This window comes from Pogona vitticeps, chromosome 1 (assembly GCF_051106095.1).
Source record: "Pogona vitticeps strain Pit_001003342236 chromosome 1, PviZW2.1, whole genome shotgun sequence".
NCBI classification, from domain to species: domain Eukaryota; kingdom Metazoa; phylum Chordata; class Lepidosauria; order Squamata; family Agamidae; genus Pogona; species Pogona vitticeps.
Window position 1 is genome coordinate 110,051,688 of NC_135783.1, and position 20,245 is coordinate 110,071,932.

General features: G+C 40.8%; 1 protein-coding gene across 4 annotated transcripts in view; it reads left to right on the forward strand.

Annotated features, from left to right (window-relative positions):
• The first annotated feature begins 500 nt into the window (after positions 1 to 500).
• Positions 501 to 20,245, forward strand: part of CEP162 (centrosomal protein 162) — a 61,535-nt gene continuing 41,790 nt past the window's right edge. Inside the window, exons 1-7 of one of the 4 annotated variants that reach the window (XM_078380479.1) lie at positions 526 to 666; positions 5,090 to 5,177; positions 5,578 to 5,683; positions 14,034 to 14,160; positions 14,759 to 14,872; positions 17,294 to 17,443; positions 20,020 to 20,206. In XM_078380479.1, the coding sequence (XP_078236605.1) occupies positions 5,624 to 5,683; positions 14,034 to 14,160; positions 14,759 to 14,872; positions 17,294 to 17,443; positions 20,020 to 20,206 (638 nt within the window). In that variant the 5' untranslated portion in view covers positions 526 to 666; positions 5,090 to 5,177; positions 5,578 to 5,623. Of the gene's footprint in view, positions 667 to 5,089; positions 5,178 to 5,577; positions 5,684 to 14,033; positions 14,161 to 14,758; positions 14,873 to 17,293; positions 17,444 to 20,019; positions 20,207 to 20,245 lie in introns of all 4 variants that reach the window. The other 3 variants (XM_078380481.1, XM_078380485.1, XM_078380484.1) reach the window with 3 other exon arrangements.

Here is a 20,245-nt window from a genome sequence, read left to right on the forward strand (position 1 = left end):
CCCAATCTCTGCTGCTTTCCTTTTACTGAACCTCCCCAGGGCAAAAGCGAGCAAGTCAAGGTCTTTGCCTAGGGCGGTAACTAGTTTTAAACATCCAAATGGACATCGCGTCAAGGCTTCTGCACCTCGGACACCCGGATTCGGCCTGGAAGCTCCCCACCACTAATACGGGCTAATGATGCCCAATGCCCGTCCGGCGACCTCTCCTTTCCGTCCTGGGAGACGTCTTAAAATGGCTCCTCCGAACGTTAACCCGAAAATTCCCCCCAAACAGATAAGTCTACATTTTCTTGCTCTGTGGTGCCTTCTCTCCCTCTCTCTCTCTCTCCACTACAGCCGCGTCACCGAGCGCGCCGCTTCACTGGAAAAAAAAAGAGGTGAGTTTTCGGCTTTGAAAGGGAGGGGGCGCGCGAGCGAAAAAAAAAAAAGCCTATTACACCACGTGACCGACGAAAACAAAAGGCGGCTTCCCGGTTTTCCTTCGGCGCCCCGCGCGCGCTCGTCGCACGTGATCGTCCCGTAGCCAATCGCTATATTGAGCGCTTCGACGGCGGCGGCCAGGTGGGTTCATGTTGTTTCCTAGGCAACTCCGTCTCTGTGGACGCCTGGAGCGGGCAGCATCCGGTGGCTCTGAGGCATGTTCCGTGGAGGGTTCGGCCTCGTCAGGTGAAGTCTCAAGAAGGGGGTTCCAGAAGCGAGCCGTGACGTCGCTTCCTCCTATGGGGGGGACTGGCGGTTGGGGCCCCAGAGTGGCGCGTTTTCGCGCCCTCTTGGCAGGGGGGGGGGGGTGCTGCTGCTGCTGCGAGATCCGTTCCCTGGCCCTTTTCTAACTCTTTCCGGCTAGTGATCGGTTGCTGCATCCTGTGGGGAAACTCCTGACTTTGCAGGGACGCTTGTCGCGCAACCGCGCGGAGTCGGGGTGCCAACGAGCAGGAGGCTGGGGATTGTAATTGTAAGCTGGGGCTTAAAGGAGCCGAGCGCGGCCTGTTTCATAGGAAGGGGACTCGGAAAAGGACCACGTCATATAATTTCGAGCAACAAGTCCAATATGGAGGGCGTGGTAGTGCTCGATCCTCTTGTTGGCGGGGAGGAAAGCAGGGTGGCTAACAGCGAGGGGGGGGGAACCGAGCGCGTCAGGCAGAGGCGGGGGATTGAGCACCACAACACAAAACCACTTCTCTGATCCCAAAAACGTGGTGGGACCGTAAAGACTAACTTTTATATATATATTTTAATGTGAGCTTTCGTGGACAAATTTGCTGGTGAAGTGAAGGTCCCACCACTTTTTTTGTCCTTTTTAACTTTTAATTCGCTGATCCCACAAGCCCACTTCACAAAGGGAAAGCAAAGAAGGGGAGCTAATCCATAAGACCTGACAAAGGTTGGGGATGAAGGACGTTTCGGGGGGGGGTAATCATGTGAGTTTTCACAGTGTTAAAGACCAAAAGCTGAAGTACTGTGATGCCTTCCAGATGTCATGGGATTTTTTTTCCCTGCAAGAACTGTGGTAGATTGCGGTCTGTTTCTTATGGACTGTGTCTGATGACGGCCAGAAAAGCTTACACTGAATAAAACACTTATTGTGGGGTGAACATAAAGAAAGGAATAGTATAAAAATGACATCTAGAGCTAATGTGGCTTATATGTATATAGTGTATACAGTGGTGTGTTGATTTATGGCCATAATCTGTTCCAGAAGATGGATGTAACTCGAAATGGTCATAAATCGAAGCACCATTTCCCATAGGAATGCATTTTTCCGTTCCAGCAGGAAAAAAAATCTCACACACACAAAAAACCCCACAGCCAGCCCCATTGGAATGCAATGGGGCTGAAAAACAAAGCAAACCCCCCACACACAGACACGATGGAGCTGAAAAACAAATCAAAAAGGCACCTGCACACACACAGCACAGAAACACAAACCCCCCCAAACCCACACTGCAAAACAAAGTAAATGTACTTACTCACAAGCAGCATCAGGCAGTCTGAAGCCTCTTCCAGTGCACACACTCTAACCCAGGGGTGTCCAACCTTTCTCCTTCCCTGAGCCACATTAGATGAAAATTTGGTTTGGGCCGCACATACATTTGGTTTGGGCCACATGGGGGGGCAGCCCTAGCCGTCCTCCACAGTCCCACTCCAAGCACGCTTACCGGCAGCTGCGATCTCAGAGAGCAGAGGCTGCCAGCTTCGACTCCGGTGGCTTTATGGGGCCGGGAGGGGGTCCACCTATTGACGGGGACGGCGCAATGCAGTCACACAGCCCCCCTGTTCCCTCCCACTCCTTCCTTCCCTCTCTCCCCCTCTACTGTTGTGACATGCCCCGGCCACATTCCGGCCGCAAGCTGGAAGTGTAACTTGAAACTTTGGAATTTCTTTAAAAATAAAAAATTGCCCTGGGCCACGTTAGGAGCTGACGTGGGCCGCATGCGGCCCTCGGGCCATGGGTTGGACAAGCCTGCTCTAACTGTTGGGGTGGAAGAGCTACAAAGAAGCTCTTCATCAACCGTTAGCCCTCTAATTTGAATTCTGCCTTTTTCCTCTGCCTCTTTTGATCACAAGCAAAATTTTGCGGCCAGACCTGGCCGCAACTCAAAATGGTCGTATGTTGGGATGGTCATAAGTCGAGGCACCACTGTAGTTTTGAGCACCTCAACTCACAATAATTGGAAAAAAATATTTAAAAATAGCAACTGCAGTGATCAAGGAATTTGAACAATTTCCACACAAGAAGTCTCTTTTGTTAAAAAAAAACATTTTGGGGGGAATATGGTACAGATTTATAACACTACAAAACTTTTTTTAAAACATTCATTTTCAGTGAGGGTTGGGGTGTGGGTACAAGGGGATAAGGAGGGAATGGATAGGAGTGGAGTAATGGTAAAATTCCAGAGGGTGAAAGAATATTCTTATATCCACTTAGTTATGTTGAAGAGGAAATCACATTAAAAAAATCTTAACAATTTTTCCAGACTATTTTTATAGCTCTCCCCATTCCTTTGGACCTTCTCATACTTCTTGCATCTATACTTTCCAGTCCATATTTCATATCCAATTATAAAACCATTCCCATTTTAAGTCCTTTTTGATATGATATTTCATTTAATGCTTCTGTTAGTACATCCCTCTCCGCCACTTCCATTACCTTTTCTATCATTTCCTCTAGAGAGGGTACTTCTTTCTTCCAATACTTTCCATATAGTTTCCTCGCTGCCATAATTACATATACAGTATTATCAAGTATCTCATTTCTTTATCTACAATTTCAGTCATAACATTGAGTAAAAATTCCATTTTAAATGATATCATAAGATACATTTTTGCAACATTTCATGTATTGATCTCCAGTAACTTTTTGCTTCCCTACATGTCCACCATATATGATAAAAAGTGCCCTCCTGCATTTTACATTTCCAGCATTTGTTGGAGATACTGTTACACAGTTTAGACAATTTCATTGGAGTCATATGCCATCTATAAAACATCTTATATATTTTTTTCTTTAAAGATTACTGATTTTGTAAATTTAATATTCTGCCAAATTTGTGCCCACTGTTCTAAGTCAATATTATCACATCTTGTGCCCATTTTACCACTTCATCTTCCATTTTCATATTTAAAAATATTCATGCAATTTTAAAATAATTTTATCACTTGTCTCTAATAGTAGCTTATCAAATGTTTGTTTTTCATAAAACCCATTAATTTGTCTTTTGCATACCTGGAGCCATTGTAATCTTGTCCACAACACTTTTTTTGTTTAAAGTTAATAAAAAAATTTCTCAATCTCTCTCTCTGTCTCTCACTCACTCACTCACTCACTCACTCACTCACTCACACACACACACAGACACACACACACACACACACACACATATACACTTGAGATTACTCAGCAAAGTGGATTTACAGAAAGGAAAGGAAATGTTACTTTAACCAATGACACATTCACTGAGGGAATTCTCCACCATATGCAGTGATTGGAAAGGCACTCATAGATTGAGCATAGATCCATCAGCAGCTATTAACTGTGATAACTGGAATCTATATCTCTTGATATCAATAACAAAAAAAGAAATAACTGTGCTTTATAAGCTGCATGTAAACCCTCTAGAGCAGTGACGGTGAACCTTTTTGGGCCCAAGTGTGCAAACTGGGGGGGGGGGGGGAAACAGCGGGCAGCAGCAGAAGGGGGAATCCAAGGCACGGAGGTGCCTTGAGACCCCACTCTGGATCTGCCACCAGCACCAGCTCTGGATCCTGGCCCGCTGCCTATCGGGGCATCAGCACCGCAGCTGCAGCTGCCTTCTCAGGTTTGGTTGCAGAGGGGAGGGGAGTAGCAATCCAGCGACTTATGGCTCTGTGTGCCAGATGTGGCACACATGCATAGGTTTGCCTTCCCTGCTCTAAAGGCACCTGTGTACCCACTATTGGAAATAAAACTTGACTAAATGTGTTTTTAATCTATCAAGGAAAGGCTGTTTAGGATTTGGCCTGTGCAAGTGAAATTTTCAAAAGCTATTGATCTAATTGACTTCACTATGACAAATACATTCACATTTTTGGCTTGCAACCTCAGTATACCTTTGTAGACACTGTGTTTTTTGTGATGAAATAGTTGCACAGTATATAGGTAAATCAGATAGGTTTTATGAAGCAAAGTAAGTTTGAAATAAAAAATTCTTGTGCTTAGTTATATGTTTTGACAGTAAAGCATTATTTTTGTGCTCTTAAAAAGAAAGATTAGACTGTGTCAAGAGAGGTAGCATTTGTAATCTTCTTACCGTCTTTTATGAGACATTTGCTGCATGCTTACATAACAGTATGTTACCTACTTAAGTTCTGTACACCTGCTGTTTTTGCTTCATGCTGTGTTACCAATACTGTATGTTTATTTCATTTGTTTATATGAAATATTTTTACCCTGCCTCTGAGCAGAGAAGTTGTCTGTAATGGTAAACTTCTCAAATGGATTTGTTTAGTGGAATATCTTGTGTGGTAGACAGTTGCTATATCTAAAAGCCCTCTAAAATGCCTGTTGGAGGCTAATCTGAAATTTATAGTTGCTTTTTATTTATATATGTAGCACCTGTACATGAATCATGAAAAGCTTCAAGAAAGTGTTTCATAGCTGTGTCTGTCCAAATCCCTTGAGAAGGTATTTTCATTAGCAGGTAAGTGTCTCAACATGCCTAGATTTATAATGACATTTGCTGTAACTCAGTTTTGTTGAGTATTTTCTCATTTACTGGCTGAAACCCTGTTGCTTTATTATGCATGTGGAAGGTAACAGGTGTAAAAAGTTTTGAAGACTGGCCCAGTGAGAAGGTGAATGGAAATATATTAGCTCAGAATTACAGTGCAAGAGGCATGTCATACACAAAGGTCTGATGGTATTAAATTACAGTTTATACATTTAAATCAGCAAAATATGTAAGCAAAATATCCATAGCTCTGTATTTTGTATATATAAATATAGTGTCTTATTGGCTAAGGAAGGGCATAATCAACAAGCAAATTAAAAAGTAATAAATGGCACCAGATGCAATAATTATCCTTTATTTTTTCATTTAGTGTCTGTCAGTTCAATGATTTGGGTGTTTAAGGTCAGTTGCTGACCATGGCTCACCGGTTCTTGAAAGAAGATCTGGATGAACAGTTTGAACAGTTCTTGAAAGAGGTAGTTATGTTTTATTTTAAGTGTATTCTTTCATTGTCCTCCGTGCTGAGAGCTTCCAGAGTTGTCTATGTGACAAAATTCGCTATAGTTTTATGAGTTTTGCTGCAGTTTGCCCAATGCAGTTAATATTAGTAGGAATTAACTTGGAAAATACAAATGCACACTAATGCAACGAATTAGGCCTTTTTTGTGAGAAGTGAACAAAGTAATAAACCTAACAGAACCTGTAATGAAGAACAGGAGAATACATTGGGTTTTTTTTTAGTGTCTTGTTGCATAACATATGTAAAGCTGCTCACAGTGAGTTCTATGACCATATCCAGTGAATCAGTAAAACTTATCATTAGTTCATTCATTCTTGGATATGAGGGCATGAAAGCTGGAGAAAGTACAGTGGTGCCTCGCTTAACGATGTTAATTGGTTTAAAAAAACATTGCTATGGGAAAACATTGTTAAGCGAAACGCGTTTTCCCACAGAGATGCATTCCAGTAGGCACGGATTGCCGTCCTTAAGCGAAAAAACCCATAGGAAACATCGTTAAGCGATACAATGTTTCCTCCATTGGAATGCATTGAAGCCTATTCAATGCATTTCAATGGTTTTGCGATGTCCATTTTTGCAAATTTAAGTGTGTCTTAAAAGGTTCAAAAACTGTTTAAAATGCTTGGAATCGTTAGTGCACCTTCTAAAACAGGTGCAAATTTAATTTGGCTTTGATCTGACTTTTCGTTAATTTTTGCTGAATTTTTCCCCCCACCAACTTTTGACAGCTGTCAAAATTTGACAGCTCCATGCTTTCCTATGGGGGAGAAAAAAATTCACAAAAAATTAACGAAGACTCAGAACGAAGCCAAATTAAGTTTGCACACGTTTTAGAAGGTGCACTAACGATTCCAAGCATTTAAAACATTTTTGGACATTTTAAGACACTTTTAAAATTGAAAAAACGGACATCGTTAAGCGAAGCGTGGTCCCGAAATCGCTAAGCGAAAATCGCCCATAGGAAACATCGTTAAATGATGCATAGAATTCTTTTAAAAAACCATCGTTAAGTGAAAACATCGCTAAACGAGGCAATCGTTAAGCGAGGCACCACTGTATCTGGCAGCCGTAGCAGGATTCATGTGGGAAGAGAAGAAACAGACCTGTCTCTAATACATAATAACCCATTGTCTGCCCAGCATTTATGTGCATGCACATGCCAGTCATTGCCATGTGCGTCAATATCCTTGATATTTTCTGTAATTGGAGCGTGGAGGCAAATGCACTCTTGTCTTGTATGTGTGAAGAAAGGGAGTATATGTACAGTATGTTCATCCTATACAGACACACACAGAGAGAGAGAGAGAGGGGGGGGGATGTCTGCTGTATGAAGGATTCGAGTTGATATTTACATAAAACAGCCAATTTCTCATTATTTCTCCAAATCTTGATTGGCTGTTTCTTTTGGACATCCATATTACACATTCAGGGTACTTTAAGGATATCAGTGCAGGCAGCATATGCTTAGTAGGAACAAGGAAGAGAAATCTAATTTGAATTTCACTTTTGTCTACAGAGCATATGAGATGATACTGTCAGTGCTTTTCTTCTATCCACATAATATCTGGATGCTCCTAATTTTGAAAATGCATAGTAGTCCACATAATAAATGAGGCGCCCTGATTTAATACAGAATGCTGGCTTTTAAATGTTGCTGCCATACTATATATGGACCACTGATTTAAATCCATGCTACGCATCTTACAAGATCCAGCTGTTTTGTGTTCAACATATTTTTGAATGGTCATATAGAGTACTCTTCTTGATCAAGCCAACACAAAGTACAATTAGAAAGGCCTGGGGATTCCTTTGTTTTTCATTACTTCTCTTTATGGCAGTGATCAGGCAACTGATATATCAAGGACTAGTAATGGCAATTTTTCTGTAAGTGTTTCCTTTCCCAGCTGTTACTTTACTATTTGAAGTTGACAAGATGGCTGAATGTAGAATGTTTCCAGATCTCAGTCCCAGCATCTGGGGAGGTTTCAATTTCTTCAGTTACAATGCTCTAAGGACTATCAGCATCATCCAGGTCCCCCTTGCTGAACATAGGATGCAGTCAGTCACAAAAGAAATAGCAAGTGATAACAGAACTTGCATCAGACGCCTGTCAGTAGCTCCCAATTCAGTTGTTCTGGGAGATTGGTATTGCATTAGTGCTTGTGCTCTGTCTTAAAAAACAGAACTTAAATTTGACAGAGTTATTTATAAGCTTTACATTAAACTTATATTAAAAAAAGTAAATCTGTTTTCTCCAAGATGTGCTAGAGTAACAATATGCTGTTATTTTGTCTTTACCACTTACTTAAGGGTTCTCATATACTTTTTTTCCAGTACATGGGGTGTTTAGAAGAAGTGTGTAACCTGCCACTAGAGTACTAGAGGGTGGTGGAGCCATAAGGTTTTGCATTATACAGTACATAGTTTGGACTCCAAACCATGTTTTCCCCCAGAATTACAACCAATCCATAGTTTATGTACTTTTCATTTTACCCCATCTTCCATGTGAATCTCTAGATGATGTTTCAGACAGTTATTTCCAAAGATGGAGCAACATCTCTAGTTATGGTCTGTCAGCTTTATTTTAGATGTAGAATCTCTGCATGGTGTTTCTACATAGTTTAAAATACTTTCAACACATAAGCTAAAGTTTTATGTTGTTAGTTTCATGACAAGTGACTTTGAAGCCCTGGTTTTGTAGTATATTTGAACATTACTGTAAGCCTGCCATTATAAGAGGTTAAATGTATTTGTTTATCATAGTCCCATGTTTCTAAACTCCAAAAGCTGCAAATTAGCTTGCTTTTATTTGGTGATTGGGCATCAGGAAATTAATGTACGTTGTTAATTGTGCAAACTTGGCAGCTTCAAAAGATTGTGTTGTGAAGCAACATGTAGTCTAGTTTGGCCCCAAGTGTGCTGCAATTTAGGCTTATATATTTCACCAGTTACAGCTTTCTCTGAGTATCTTTTCAGTCTTTGAAATAAGCAACACCTGTTGGGTCTATATACTGCATGTGAAATTGCTAAGTACTAATCCTACTTATTACCCAAATTTGGTAAATAGGAAAACCAACTAACATCTCGTACACCTGGGGGAGTATACTTTTAAAGGTCAGATCATACTTCCACACTATTAGAGATCAGGCCGGGTAGGTGGGGCTCGTCAGCCCTGGAAGGCAGCCCATCTAGGAGAAGGAAAACTCCGACTTTAAACCTCCACTGCCCTGTGGCTATATCCACTTATGGAAAGAGCTTCAGGAGATAACCTCGAGGCAAAATCCGGAGCCGGAGTCCCGGAGGCACTTTGTGTCACTCTGCCAACTCCTGCGACGTTGCTGGAACCAGTTGTATTGGCTCTTGCCTCTCCACTGGACCTTTTCAGTGACGTGGAGAGGGGGGATTTGCTGCTTGGGTAACAGCCTATCCTCCATATTATTTTACCCAGGCTTCGTGCTCTGGAGAGGACACTCCAGCTTCGCATACAGCGTCGAAACAACACGGGAAGTAGCAGTTACCGGTTATAAGTCTTTGCTCAATTGACGTAGAGCAGGACGCCAGGGGCTACTTCTGACGGTGGGAGAGGTCATTGCACCTCACTAGGTAGATACCGCCCGCCTTAAGCTGGGCAGCCCCCAGCCAGTAAGGTGCTACCTCGCCACGGTCTGTTAACTTCACGGGGTGCGTGGGGTTTAGGGTCAAACCCGACAAGCAGATCGATAACCGTGCACCATGCAACAGTCGTAAGAAAATTTCTGCCCTTAAGCTGGGCACCTGGAATGTACGGACAATGACCCCTGGCTTTCCTGACTACGGCTTTCCTAACGACCTGCAAGAAATAGACGATGTGCGCAAGACAGCTGTCATTGACATGGAACTGAGTAGACTGCAGATGGACATTGTTGCCTTACAAGAGACAAGACTGCCAGACTCAGGATCTGTCAAAGAAAAAAACTTCTCATTCTTCTGTCAGGGAAAACCATTGAATGAGACCAGGAAATATGGTGTTGGCTTCGCAGTCAGAAATACTCTCCTGAGATGCATTGCTCCACCTACTTTGGGGAATGAAAGAATCCTGTCTCTGCAGCTCCACTCATCAGCAGGACCAGTAACCCTCATTAGCGCATATGCACCAACACTGTCATCCACTCCAGAAGTGAAAGACAAATTCTATGACGATCTGGCAGCTACTATCCAAAAAGTCCCTGAAAGAGAGGCACTGTTCATTCTTGGAGACTTAACGCTAGAGTTGGTGCTGATCATAATTCTTGGCCCACTTGCCTAGGCCGTTTTGGCATTGGAAAGATGAATGAAAATGGCCAACGCTTGCTGGAGTTTTGCTGCTATTATGGTCTTTGTGTCAGCAACACATTCTTTAACACGAAGCTGCAACACAGAGTTTCCTGGAGACATCCAAGATCCAAGCATTGGCATCAGCTCGATCTAATCCTCACTAGACGTTCCAGCCTTCCTAGTATTACGATCACACGCAGTTACCAGAGTGCTGATTGTGATACTGATCACTCCCTGGTAGGTAGTAGAGTAAAACTACGAACAAAGAGAGTATATCACACGAAAAAGGAAGGAAGACCACGTATTGACATCAGCAAGACTTGCGATCAAAGAAAAGTGAAGGAATTTGCCCAAGCACTTGAGGAAGTCCTTCCAGGTCCAGCTAATGCAAATGCACCTGAACGATGGGAACACTTCAAGAACACTGTCTATAACACCGCCTTGTCCACCTCTGGCAAGAAGACCAAAAAGATGGCTGACTGGTTCGAAGCCCACTCAGAGGAGTTAATGCCAGCCATCGAGGATAAGAGAAGAGCTCTAGCAGCATACAAAGCCTGTCCTAGCGAGTACAACTTGCAAGCTCTTCGAGCTGCTTGCAGTCAAGTCCAACAGGCTGCCAGGAGATGCTCCAACAATTATTGGCTCCAGCTCTGCTCTCAGATACAGTTAGCAGCGGACACAGGTAAAATCAAAGGAATGTATGACAGTATCAAGCAGGCCTTAGGTCCAATACAGAAGAAATCTGCTCCCCTGAAGTCTGCTACAGGTGTGCTCATCCAGGACCGAGCACAGCAGATGGAACGCTGGGTACAGCACTACTCTGAGCTATATTCCAGAGAGAATGTAGTAACCGAAGAAGCATTAAATAACATTGAGTGCCTGCCTGTCTTGGAAGAGCTGGACAGTGAACCAACCCTAGCAGAAATAAAAGCGGCCTTGGACTCCCTTGCCTCCGGCAAGGCACCTGGAAAGGATAACATCCCTGCTGAAGTGCTGAAATGCTGTAAGGAGATCATCACCTCCGAACTGTATGAAGTCTTTTGTCTCTGCTGGAGGGAAGGTGGAGTACCACAGGACATGAAGGATGCAAACATTATCACATTGTACAAGAACAAAGGAGACAGGGGTGACTGCAATAACTATCGTGGCATCTCTCTTCTTAGTGTGGTAGGGAAGCTGCTTGCCCGTGTTGTGCTGAAGAGGCTCCAGGTGCTTGCAGATAGAGTCTATCCAGAATCACAGTGCGGATTTCGAGCTAATAGATCCACCACTGACATGGTATTCTCACTCCGACAGCTGCAGGAGAAATGCAGGGAACAACAATAGCCACTCTTAGTGGCCTTCATAGACCTTACAAAAGCATTTGATCTGGTTAGCAGGGATGGCCTTTTTAAAATACTTCCCAAGATTGGATGTCCACCTCGTCTCCTTAACATCATCAGATCTTTCCATGAGGGAATGAAAGGCACTGTAGTTTTTGACGGCTCAACATCAGACCCCTTTGACATCCAAAGCGGAGTGAAACAGGGCTGTGTCCTCGCACCAACACTTTTTGGGATCTTTTTTGCTGTCATGCTGAAGCATGCCTTTGGAGCTGCAACCGAGGGCGTCTATCTCCGGACTAGATCAGACGGAAAGCTCTTTAATCTCTCTAGATTGAGAGCGAAGACCAAAGTCCAACTGAAATGCATGCGGGACTTCCTCTTCGCAGATGATGCAGCCATTGTTGCCCACTCTGCTGAAGACCTCCAACAACTCATGAATCATTTCAGCAAGGCCTGCCAAGACTTTGGACTAACAATCAGCCTGAAGAAAACACAAGTCATGGGCCGGGGCGTGGACTCACCTCCCTCTATTACCATCTCCACACAAGAATTGGAGGTTGTTCATGACTTTGTGTACCTCGGCTCAACCATCTCTGACACCCTCTCTCTAGATGTTGAGCTGGATAAACGCATTGGCAAAGCAGCCACCATGTTCTCTAGACTCACCAAGAGAGTATGGCTCAATAAGAAGCTGACGACACATACGAAGATCCAGGTTTATAGAGCCTGTGTTCTAAGCACACTCCTGTACTGCAGTGAGTCCTGGACCCTTTGTGCACGGCAGGAGAGGAAGCTGAACACCTTCCATATGCGTTGCCTCCGACGGATTTTTGGCATCACCTGGCAGGACAAAGTTCCAAACAGAGCAGTCCTAGAACGAGCTGGAATTTTCAGCATGAACACATTACTGAAACAGCGACGTCTACATTGGCTCAGGCACGTCGTGAGAATGGCTGATGGTCGGATTCCAAAGGATCTCCTCTATGGAGAATTAGTGCAGGGAAAGCGCCCCAGAGGGAGACCACAACTGCGATACAAGGACATCTGCAAGCGAGATCTGAAGGCCTTAGGAATAGACCTCAACAGATGGGAAAACCTGACATCTGAGCGTTCAGCCTGGAGGCAGGCGGTGCATCACGGCCTCTCCCAATTTGAAGAGACCCTTGCCCAGCAGGCCGAGGCAAAGAGGAAGTCACAAAAGCAGCAAAACCAGGGAGCCGGACAGGGGACAGACTGGATTTGTCTTCAGTGTGGAAGGGACTGTCACTCTCGAATTGGCCTTCTCAGCCACACTAGGCGCTGTTCCAAGCCCTCCATACAGAGCACGCTACCATAGTCTTTCGAGACTGAAGGATGCCTAACTAACTATAAGAGTTACAACATCTTGCAAACAGCTCACAAGTTCTACTAACCCATAAGTCATTTGACTAATCCACATATCTACACATGCCTGTTAATACAGTGGTTCCCACATCTGGGTTACCCTAGGTTGGGAACCACTGTGTTAGTATATTAACATAATATTTTAGATCTAATACTTTAGTCCAACATTCCTATCTAGTGCCTCTCCAGCCTATGTTTAGCATTATCTGTTTACTTCTTTAAACATTGGAAATTGTTTGTTTTTGTGTTTGATTGTCCACGCAGGTTGGCTGCAGGCACATTTGGGTTGGAAAGCTATGGACTAACTCACATAATCTTCCTTTCAAGCAGTGTTGGCAGGTGGCATGCAGTGGCCTAGCTATGCTGATACAGTATTTTATATAATGGTAGTGATTGTTTTAATGCTCCAGAAAGGCTTTGATATTCTAGTGCTCACTTAAACTGAGAATTTTAGTTTCAGAATTCTAATACTATACATAGGTACGTATTGCATATTTTGGCAAAGATTCATACATTCTGTTCCTTTTAGTACAGTACATTTAAATTGATTAAAAACAATCAAGCTGTAATTTCAGGACATTGCTATAAACAGAATCCTTGGAGAGCATATGCAGATTCTGCCATAGGAATGTAAGTCAGTATGGGGCACTATGTCACAAAGTATATTTTAAGATAAACCAGCTGCTACTTGCCTTACTCTAGTATTTAAAAAAATAAAGGACTGTTATATTGGTTAAATAATTTCTTGGGAAAAATTTTTAATAGTTTCTTTAAGACCTCAGATATTAATTATATAGCAATTGCTATTCCTGTGCTTTTGCATGAAAAAAACCACATTTGATTATTTAAAAAACCATAACATGTTAAGATAATAATTTTTGCCTTGCCTCTTGGAAATCAGCAGAACAACATTCTGATATCTTAGGACACTGTTTGAATCTGCGCACCTATCTATAACAGAAACTAGAAATGTAGAAAAATATTGTACTTTTATCATAAATACAGCCTAGTGTTAGCCGCCTAGAGTGGTCCTGAGTTGGCTAGATAGGCAGGATATAAATAAAATTAAATAAATAAATAAATAGTGCTTCAAGAAATAACTACAGACATGATCAAGCCATGTTCACTTACTATTCAGTAGTTCATTCAGCAAGTATGCTTTTATGGAGACTAGTAATTAAAAGTAGCTCAGTAGGACCTAAACATGTTTAACATTGCCTTTTTATGCTTTTTAACATGTACTTTTTATGGATAGCCAATAAAATAGACTATAATACAGCACCAGTGATTTTCCTTCTGATTCAGTCTCTTTCAGATGATTCATTTGGAAATGAGCCACAGAAAAAATCCAGTGTTCCAGAAACTGTTGGACCAAGTAGAAATAAGAATCAGTCTTTACCATGGTGGATATCTGAAAGTGATTTGGATGATGGTAATGAGTTGTTTTGTAACTTGTAATCGCCCTGTTATTGGTGGCCACAAGATGTCAGTAAAGGCCTTTTGCATTCATTGCTACTTTTTGAAAGAATGACCGTGACCTATATATTTTTAAAAAGCTTCAGTTTTGATACTATTAGTCTTATGTACAAAATCTTATTGCTGACTTGTGCTTCTGTAAGGGAAGCTGCGTATATCTTGGCAGCAAATTGCCACTCATTGACCTTGTGCTGGTTATGTTCCTGAGTACATGCTGATCACTCAACAAGCACACAACCAGGCTCATCCTCTTGGTAGTTAATGACAATCTGCTACCAAAAGTCATGTGATTTCCCCCTGAAAAAGTATCTGGAGAGTAAGGGTCCTTTATGAACAATGAAATAAGGGGTAACTTTACATTAGCTTCTGTAACATAGTAACATACTGTAATATCTTTTATTTATCACATTTTAGAGGAAACACAATTGGTACTCGGAAAAATATACCTAAGCTTATTGATTAATTTTTTTAACATTTTTGTTTGTTTTTTAATGTTTGCTTTTTGGTCACCACTGCAATTTTTTCTCTGTTATATCCACCTTGGATTTCACAAGTTCCAAAGACAAGCAAGTTTGTAAAACAAAAGAATGAGAAGAAACTGCTAGGGGGGGAAGATGACATGACTGAAGATGGTGACAAGAAGATACTACTTTCAAATGACCAGGATGGTACTAGATTAAATTTCCTGTTTGTAGATATTAATTTGGTCACTGTGGTGCTGTGTTGCAAATAGAGATCAATTCCTCCCCAGTGATGATGTTTGATAGCTACTTTTCATGTGATTGCTTCCAAATATCTTAGTGAAATTTTTCAGAAAATGATAGCTTTGCATTTTTTTTAAAAAAGTAATGTTTTAAATTCATACTGAAATTAAGATTTCTGTATTTTCATCTGAGCACTGTCTTGTAGTGCTTGAGTAGGTAATACTTGTTTTAATTTTTAGCAAAGAAGCAAACCAATTATATTTTTAATATTTCTTATTAGGGATTTTTACAATTAATAGTATGACTTCATTGGAAAACATTTGCTGCTATTTGATGTGCAGCCTGTGTTACCTTTGAAATTGCAGCCGCTGCTCGCACGGGCTGCAGGGATTGATTTGGGAGTTCACTGTACATGCTGGATGCGATGCGATTCACATTCCAGCCCATACCTCCCCTTTTCTTCCATCTTCCGGTCCCATCTCTGCCAATCAGATGGGGAACTGATGGGGGCATATACCGTATTTTTCGCTCCATAAGACGCACCTTTCCATAAGACGCACCAATTTTTTAGGAGAAGAAAACAGGAAAATATAATCTGTTTTCTTCGCTCCATAAGACGCACAGACTTTCCACACCCCTGTTTTGTGGGAAAAAAGTGAGTCTTATGGTGCAAAAAATACAGTATATGGGAAATAACAATGATGATGGCCCTATAATAAGGTGAAAGGGTGATCTAGCATTTATCTCATATATGTAAGAAATTAAATTAAAAAAATTCAGAAGACAATCGAGAGAAAAGAAGGAATGCAGCCCCAACTGCCTACATCACCGAAACACTACTTACAGATATGCTCCCTGTCTTTACAAGAATGTATCACAACTAACCACATGGGGAAAAGCCTGTTTGAGTCGTTCTGGCTTGAAAAAGTAGAAGCCTCCCAGTGGCAGAGAAAAAAAGCTACTTTGGGAGCAAAAAGGACTGGACTGATTCAAATCAGCCTTTGTGTCATGTGGTCAGTAAAAATACTTCAGATTCACCCAGTTTTACAAACAGAGCAAATTCCAAGATATTTGACCCCGTAGTTGAAGCCTAAGTCACTGCAAAAATTACCTTACTGGTTCAGGATACAGTACTTTAAAAAAAAAAACCTGGCCAGTTGGTCTATTTAAAGTCAAATGAACATGCATAATGCTACTTGAAAGATGTTAAATAGGAAGTGTGATTTATATTTTCTTCAAGAAAGGATAATGAAACCCATAATCTAATTAATGTGGGGTTTAATTTAATCAAATTCAAAGAGCTGCACAGTTTTTAAAGGGTTTACATACTTTGTGTGTGATATAATTCAATCAGGAGTAATAAGAATGAGTGAACATTAAGCCTTTTCTTCCAGCTTGGTAAAATAACTTGTTGTTCTCTTTGGCCCCAAACCCATTACTCCTAAACATTTGTGCCTGTGTTGTGACTAGTTAAAGTAGTTACCCCTAAACCTTTTTCAAGCACATCTCACAGCAAGGCATTGGCTAAATACAAAACATTGGAAAAGTCTTTTAAGGAAAAGAAAAACAAACATTTAAACAAAGAAGAAATCCCTGCTGCTGACAGCTATGACCGTACTGAGGGTAACAAGATTTATTTTGTTTCTTCATGAATATTTTAAATTATGCGATATTCACATCATCTCTTTTGTATAAAACTGTTGCTTCTAAATGAACCAAAATGAGCCTTCTTAATTTGATAGCCATGATTTACAATAAAAAATATGATCAGAGAGACACGTAAGTAAATAGGTTTCTTGGTTATACTGTATATGCATCTAGTTTCTTCTTTTGGCATCTTAATTATTGATGTTCCAGTGATATATTAACAGAACATAGATCTCTTAAGAATTTATAGCTGTCACATTTGAACCTGAGGGCAGCACTGTTGGGCTAACGTGGATTTACATGTGTGTTATATTTAGCAGTAATCAGCTGCAGTGTCAAGTGATCACATTAGTGTGCTGGTGCTCACTGTGTTGCCAAGCACAGGTCAGTGGCTGGCGAACCAAACAATGCAATGCACCAACAGAATGTGCTTCGGCACATGCATTCAGAGGTTGTATTTATTTGTGAAAACACAAGATATAAATGTAACAAGTAAGACATGAGTATGCGCTTCTGCTAATTTATTTGAGGTGTGGGTATTGAGCTCCGTGGAGAAAAGGCAAGATACAAATGTAACTGATAAAGAAGATGATGTGGGTTGTTTTAGCTTTCAAGCAATATATGAACTTTATTGGCAGTGAGGCTGCAGGATTCCTCATCCAAATATTACTGTAGATGTATTCCAGTTACAGATATTGATATTAGTAACTTCTTCCTTCCTTGCCTCTTTATTATTAGGAACCCATAGCACAAGTGGTAGTTTTCTGAAGTCACGAAGGCTTTCACGGTGTGTTATGGAAGAGGATGAAAATCAAGCAGAAGAAATTCAGATTCAGCAGCCTAATGGTGTTTCTGTCTCTTTAAGCAGAGACAGTCTGGAAACTAATGGTAAAAGTGCCTCAAAATGTTCCTTATCTTACTTTGATTTAGCTTAATTGTGACATATCATCGAGGTTTTTTAAAAGCAAATAGATATACTAAACAGATACCCTGTTTTCCCGAAAATAAAACCTAACCTGAAAATAAGCCCTAGTATGACTTTTCAGGATGCTCGTAATATAAGCCCTACCTCAAAAATAAGCCCCAGTTAAGTGAAACGCCGCCCTCCACCATTGTGCAGCAACCAGAAGAAGATGACATGACTATATTTGAATAAATGTAGATTGTTGTACATGAAAAAAAAAATCCTCTGAAAATAAGCCCTAACACATTTTTGGAGCAAAAATTAATATAAGACCCTGTCTTCTTTTGGGGGAAACACAGTAGTACTAAACTGGTCCCTTTGAAATTATATTTTATATTTATTTTTGTACTGACACATAATTCAAAAGACTCCCTGATTGATTATCTTGCAGTTTAGCACCACCAAAATTGATAGGGATTAATTGCTCACCAGTTTATTCAACAATAGGAGCATAATGTCCACACATTAAGTAGGACAAATAAATGTCAACTTTTGTGCTGCCCAGAACATCTTCTTTATTAGGGAGTAACTACACTGACCATTTACTCCAGAGTTTGCATCAGATTTGGGAGGAATAGAATTGAAGTAAAAACCATCAACCACATAATACAAAGCCAAGTATGGGGTAACCTGTTATTTTCATTGCGGAATCATCTCTTTTCATTCAGCTGGCAGGAAGTGGTTTATGTTGCTCTGATTTCACTGGCTTCACTTTTCACTATTTACTAGACTGATCCAATTCAGAGGGGCTGTCACAGGTATGATGTTTCAGTTCAAGGAGGCACTGACCTTTCTACTAATCTTCACACTAGCTGGGTCACACACTTCTCAGGCTGTTCCAGACATCACTCAATCATCTTTTCACATCTTAAATCCTAGCCACCTCTCCTTAGTGCCACGAGGGAAGGCATTAAACTGCAAGAACGACCCCCAAAACAACCTCCAAATTATTTGGGGTTGATCCTTTTATAATATCCGAGCCAAAGCCTCCTTCATTCCAAGCTGGTATTGTAGTTAGTTTTTGTGTTCTGTGAAATGGTTTCTCAATTTAAATAATGATGTAAGCTGCCTTGTGTTCTTTTTAAAGAGAAAGGCAGGAGAGAGGGAGAGAGAGAGAGGGAAATAACAGTTTCTGTTCCTAGTGATAGAGCATAGGCTTAGGTGATGTGTATGTATTTTCATTCATTAGTAGTCTGGGTTCCCTGCTCCTGGTTCCACACACACACACACACAAACAATAAATAATACTAATACTAATAATACTAATAATACTAATAATACTACTACTACTACTACTACTACTACTACTACTACTACTACTACTACTACTACTACTACTAATAATAATAATAATAATAATAATAATAATAATAATAATAATAATAATAATAATAATAATAATAATAATAATAATAATAATAATATAAAAGAGAGATTAGTTCAAACAATCAAACATAATTTTATTTGGGTACTACAGTAATGGGTATGAAAGGAAGGATAGATTGTAGGATATGAACAATGAATATTAGTACAAAATAATTATGTTACAGATTCTCAGTCTTACATACACACTTTTACTACTATGGGCAGACTTCTCTGCAGTCTCTGTCACAGACTATCACTCTCAGTTTTAACTGCCATCAGCTCTCTGCTCAAACCTTTTGATACCTCTCTAGAAAGTCATAATTTCATTCATACAAGAGCTCCAGACTGCACTCACACTACATTCCAATCATGCTAACAAATCAACATCCAGCTACTCAACTGCCGGTCATCACAACACTCCATCCAGGACCATCCACAGCCTAGACGCTCAAAATTGTTCATCTACAAGCCTGATAAAGATAGCCATAGAGGCTAGAAATGGGTAGAATCACTGTAGCAGGAATGTGTGTGATTTGTTTTTAATGCTTGCCAAAGTTAGCACTGTACAAGATTAGTGCTTTGTGACCGGAAAAGTCAAAATAAAGAGGACAAAGGGAAGGGGTACTCCCAGTGGAAATGTGCAATCTTAGCAAGATTTCTCTTTTCACCGATGTATTGTTCATAATTGTTGATACTGGACCAGACAGCTACAGTGATTTCACTCAGGGAAGCAAAACAGGGACCTGGTTTGAAAAACTTCAAAGTAAACAGGAGTTTCTCTGCTGTGTAGTCGCACTCTTGCTTTCTGTCAAGGGAACTAGTCCATCCAAATATTGCTTTGTAGTCTTAGATTAATTTTCCCCACTGAAATAAATGGGAATACAGAACCAGGCACAGATGATGTATGCATGCATCTGAGTGCTCATAAATTTCTAGTTTGGAACGGATATGAGTATGTTTAAGATCAAGTCATGCATTCAGAGGCATTATAAATCTATGGCATTTAAAAAAATTAGTGTATTATTAGGCAGTCTTTCTGTGTCATTAACCTATTACAGAAGTAGATTTATGTTACTGTGCTGATACATATATTACTGACAATCTAAATTTATATTCTGATGATTTTACAATTTAGATTCAGTTGTTGCTTTGGGGCCTAGTGACAATCTTCCGGGGCCTGGATTGGATACTTTGGAAGAACAAGAGGAAAAGGAGAGATTCTTTGCTGACCTTGAGAAAGGAGCATCATCTACCATTGACTATTCAAGATTAAATAAGGAGCTGGACTCCAACGATTCAGACGTGTTACAAGTGTTTCTTCGGTAAAGGATGAGATCTAGTGTGTTGGGTATATACAGAAT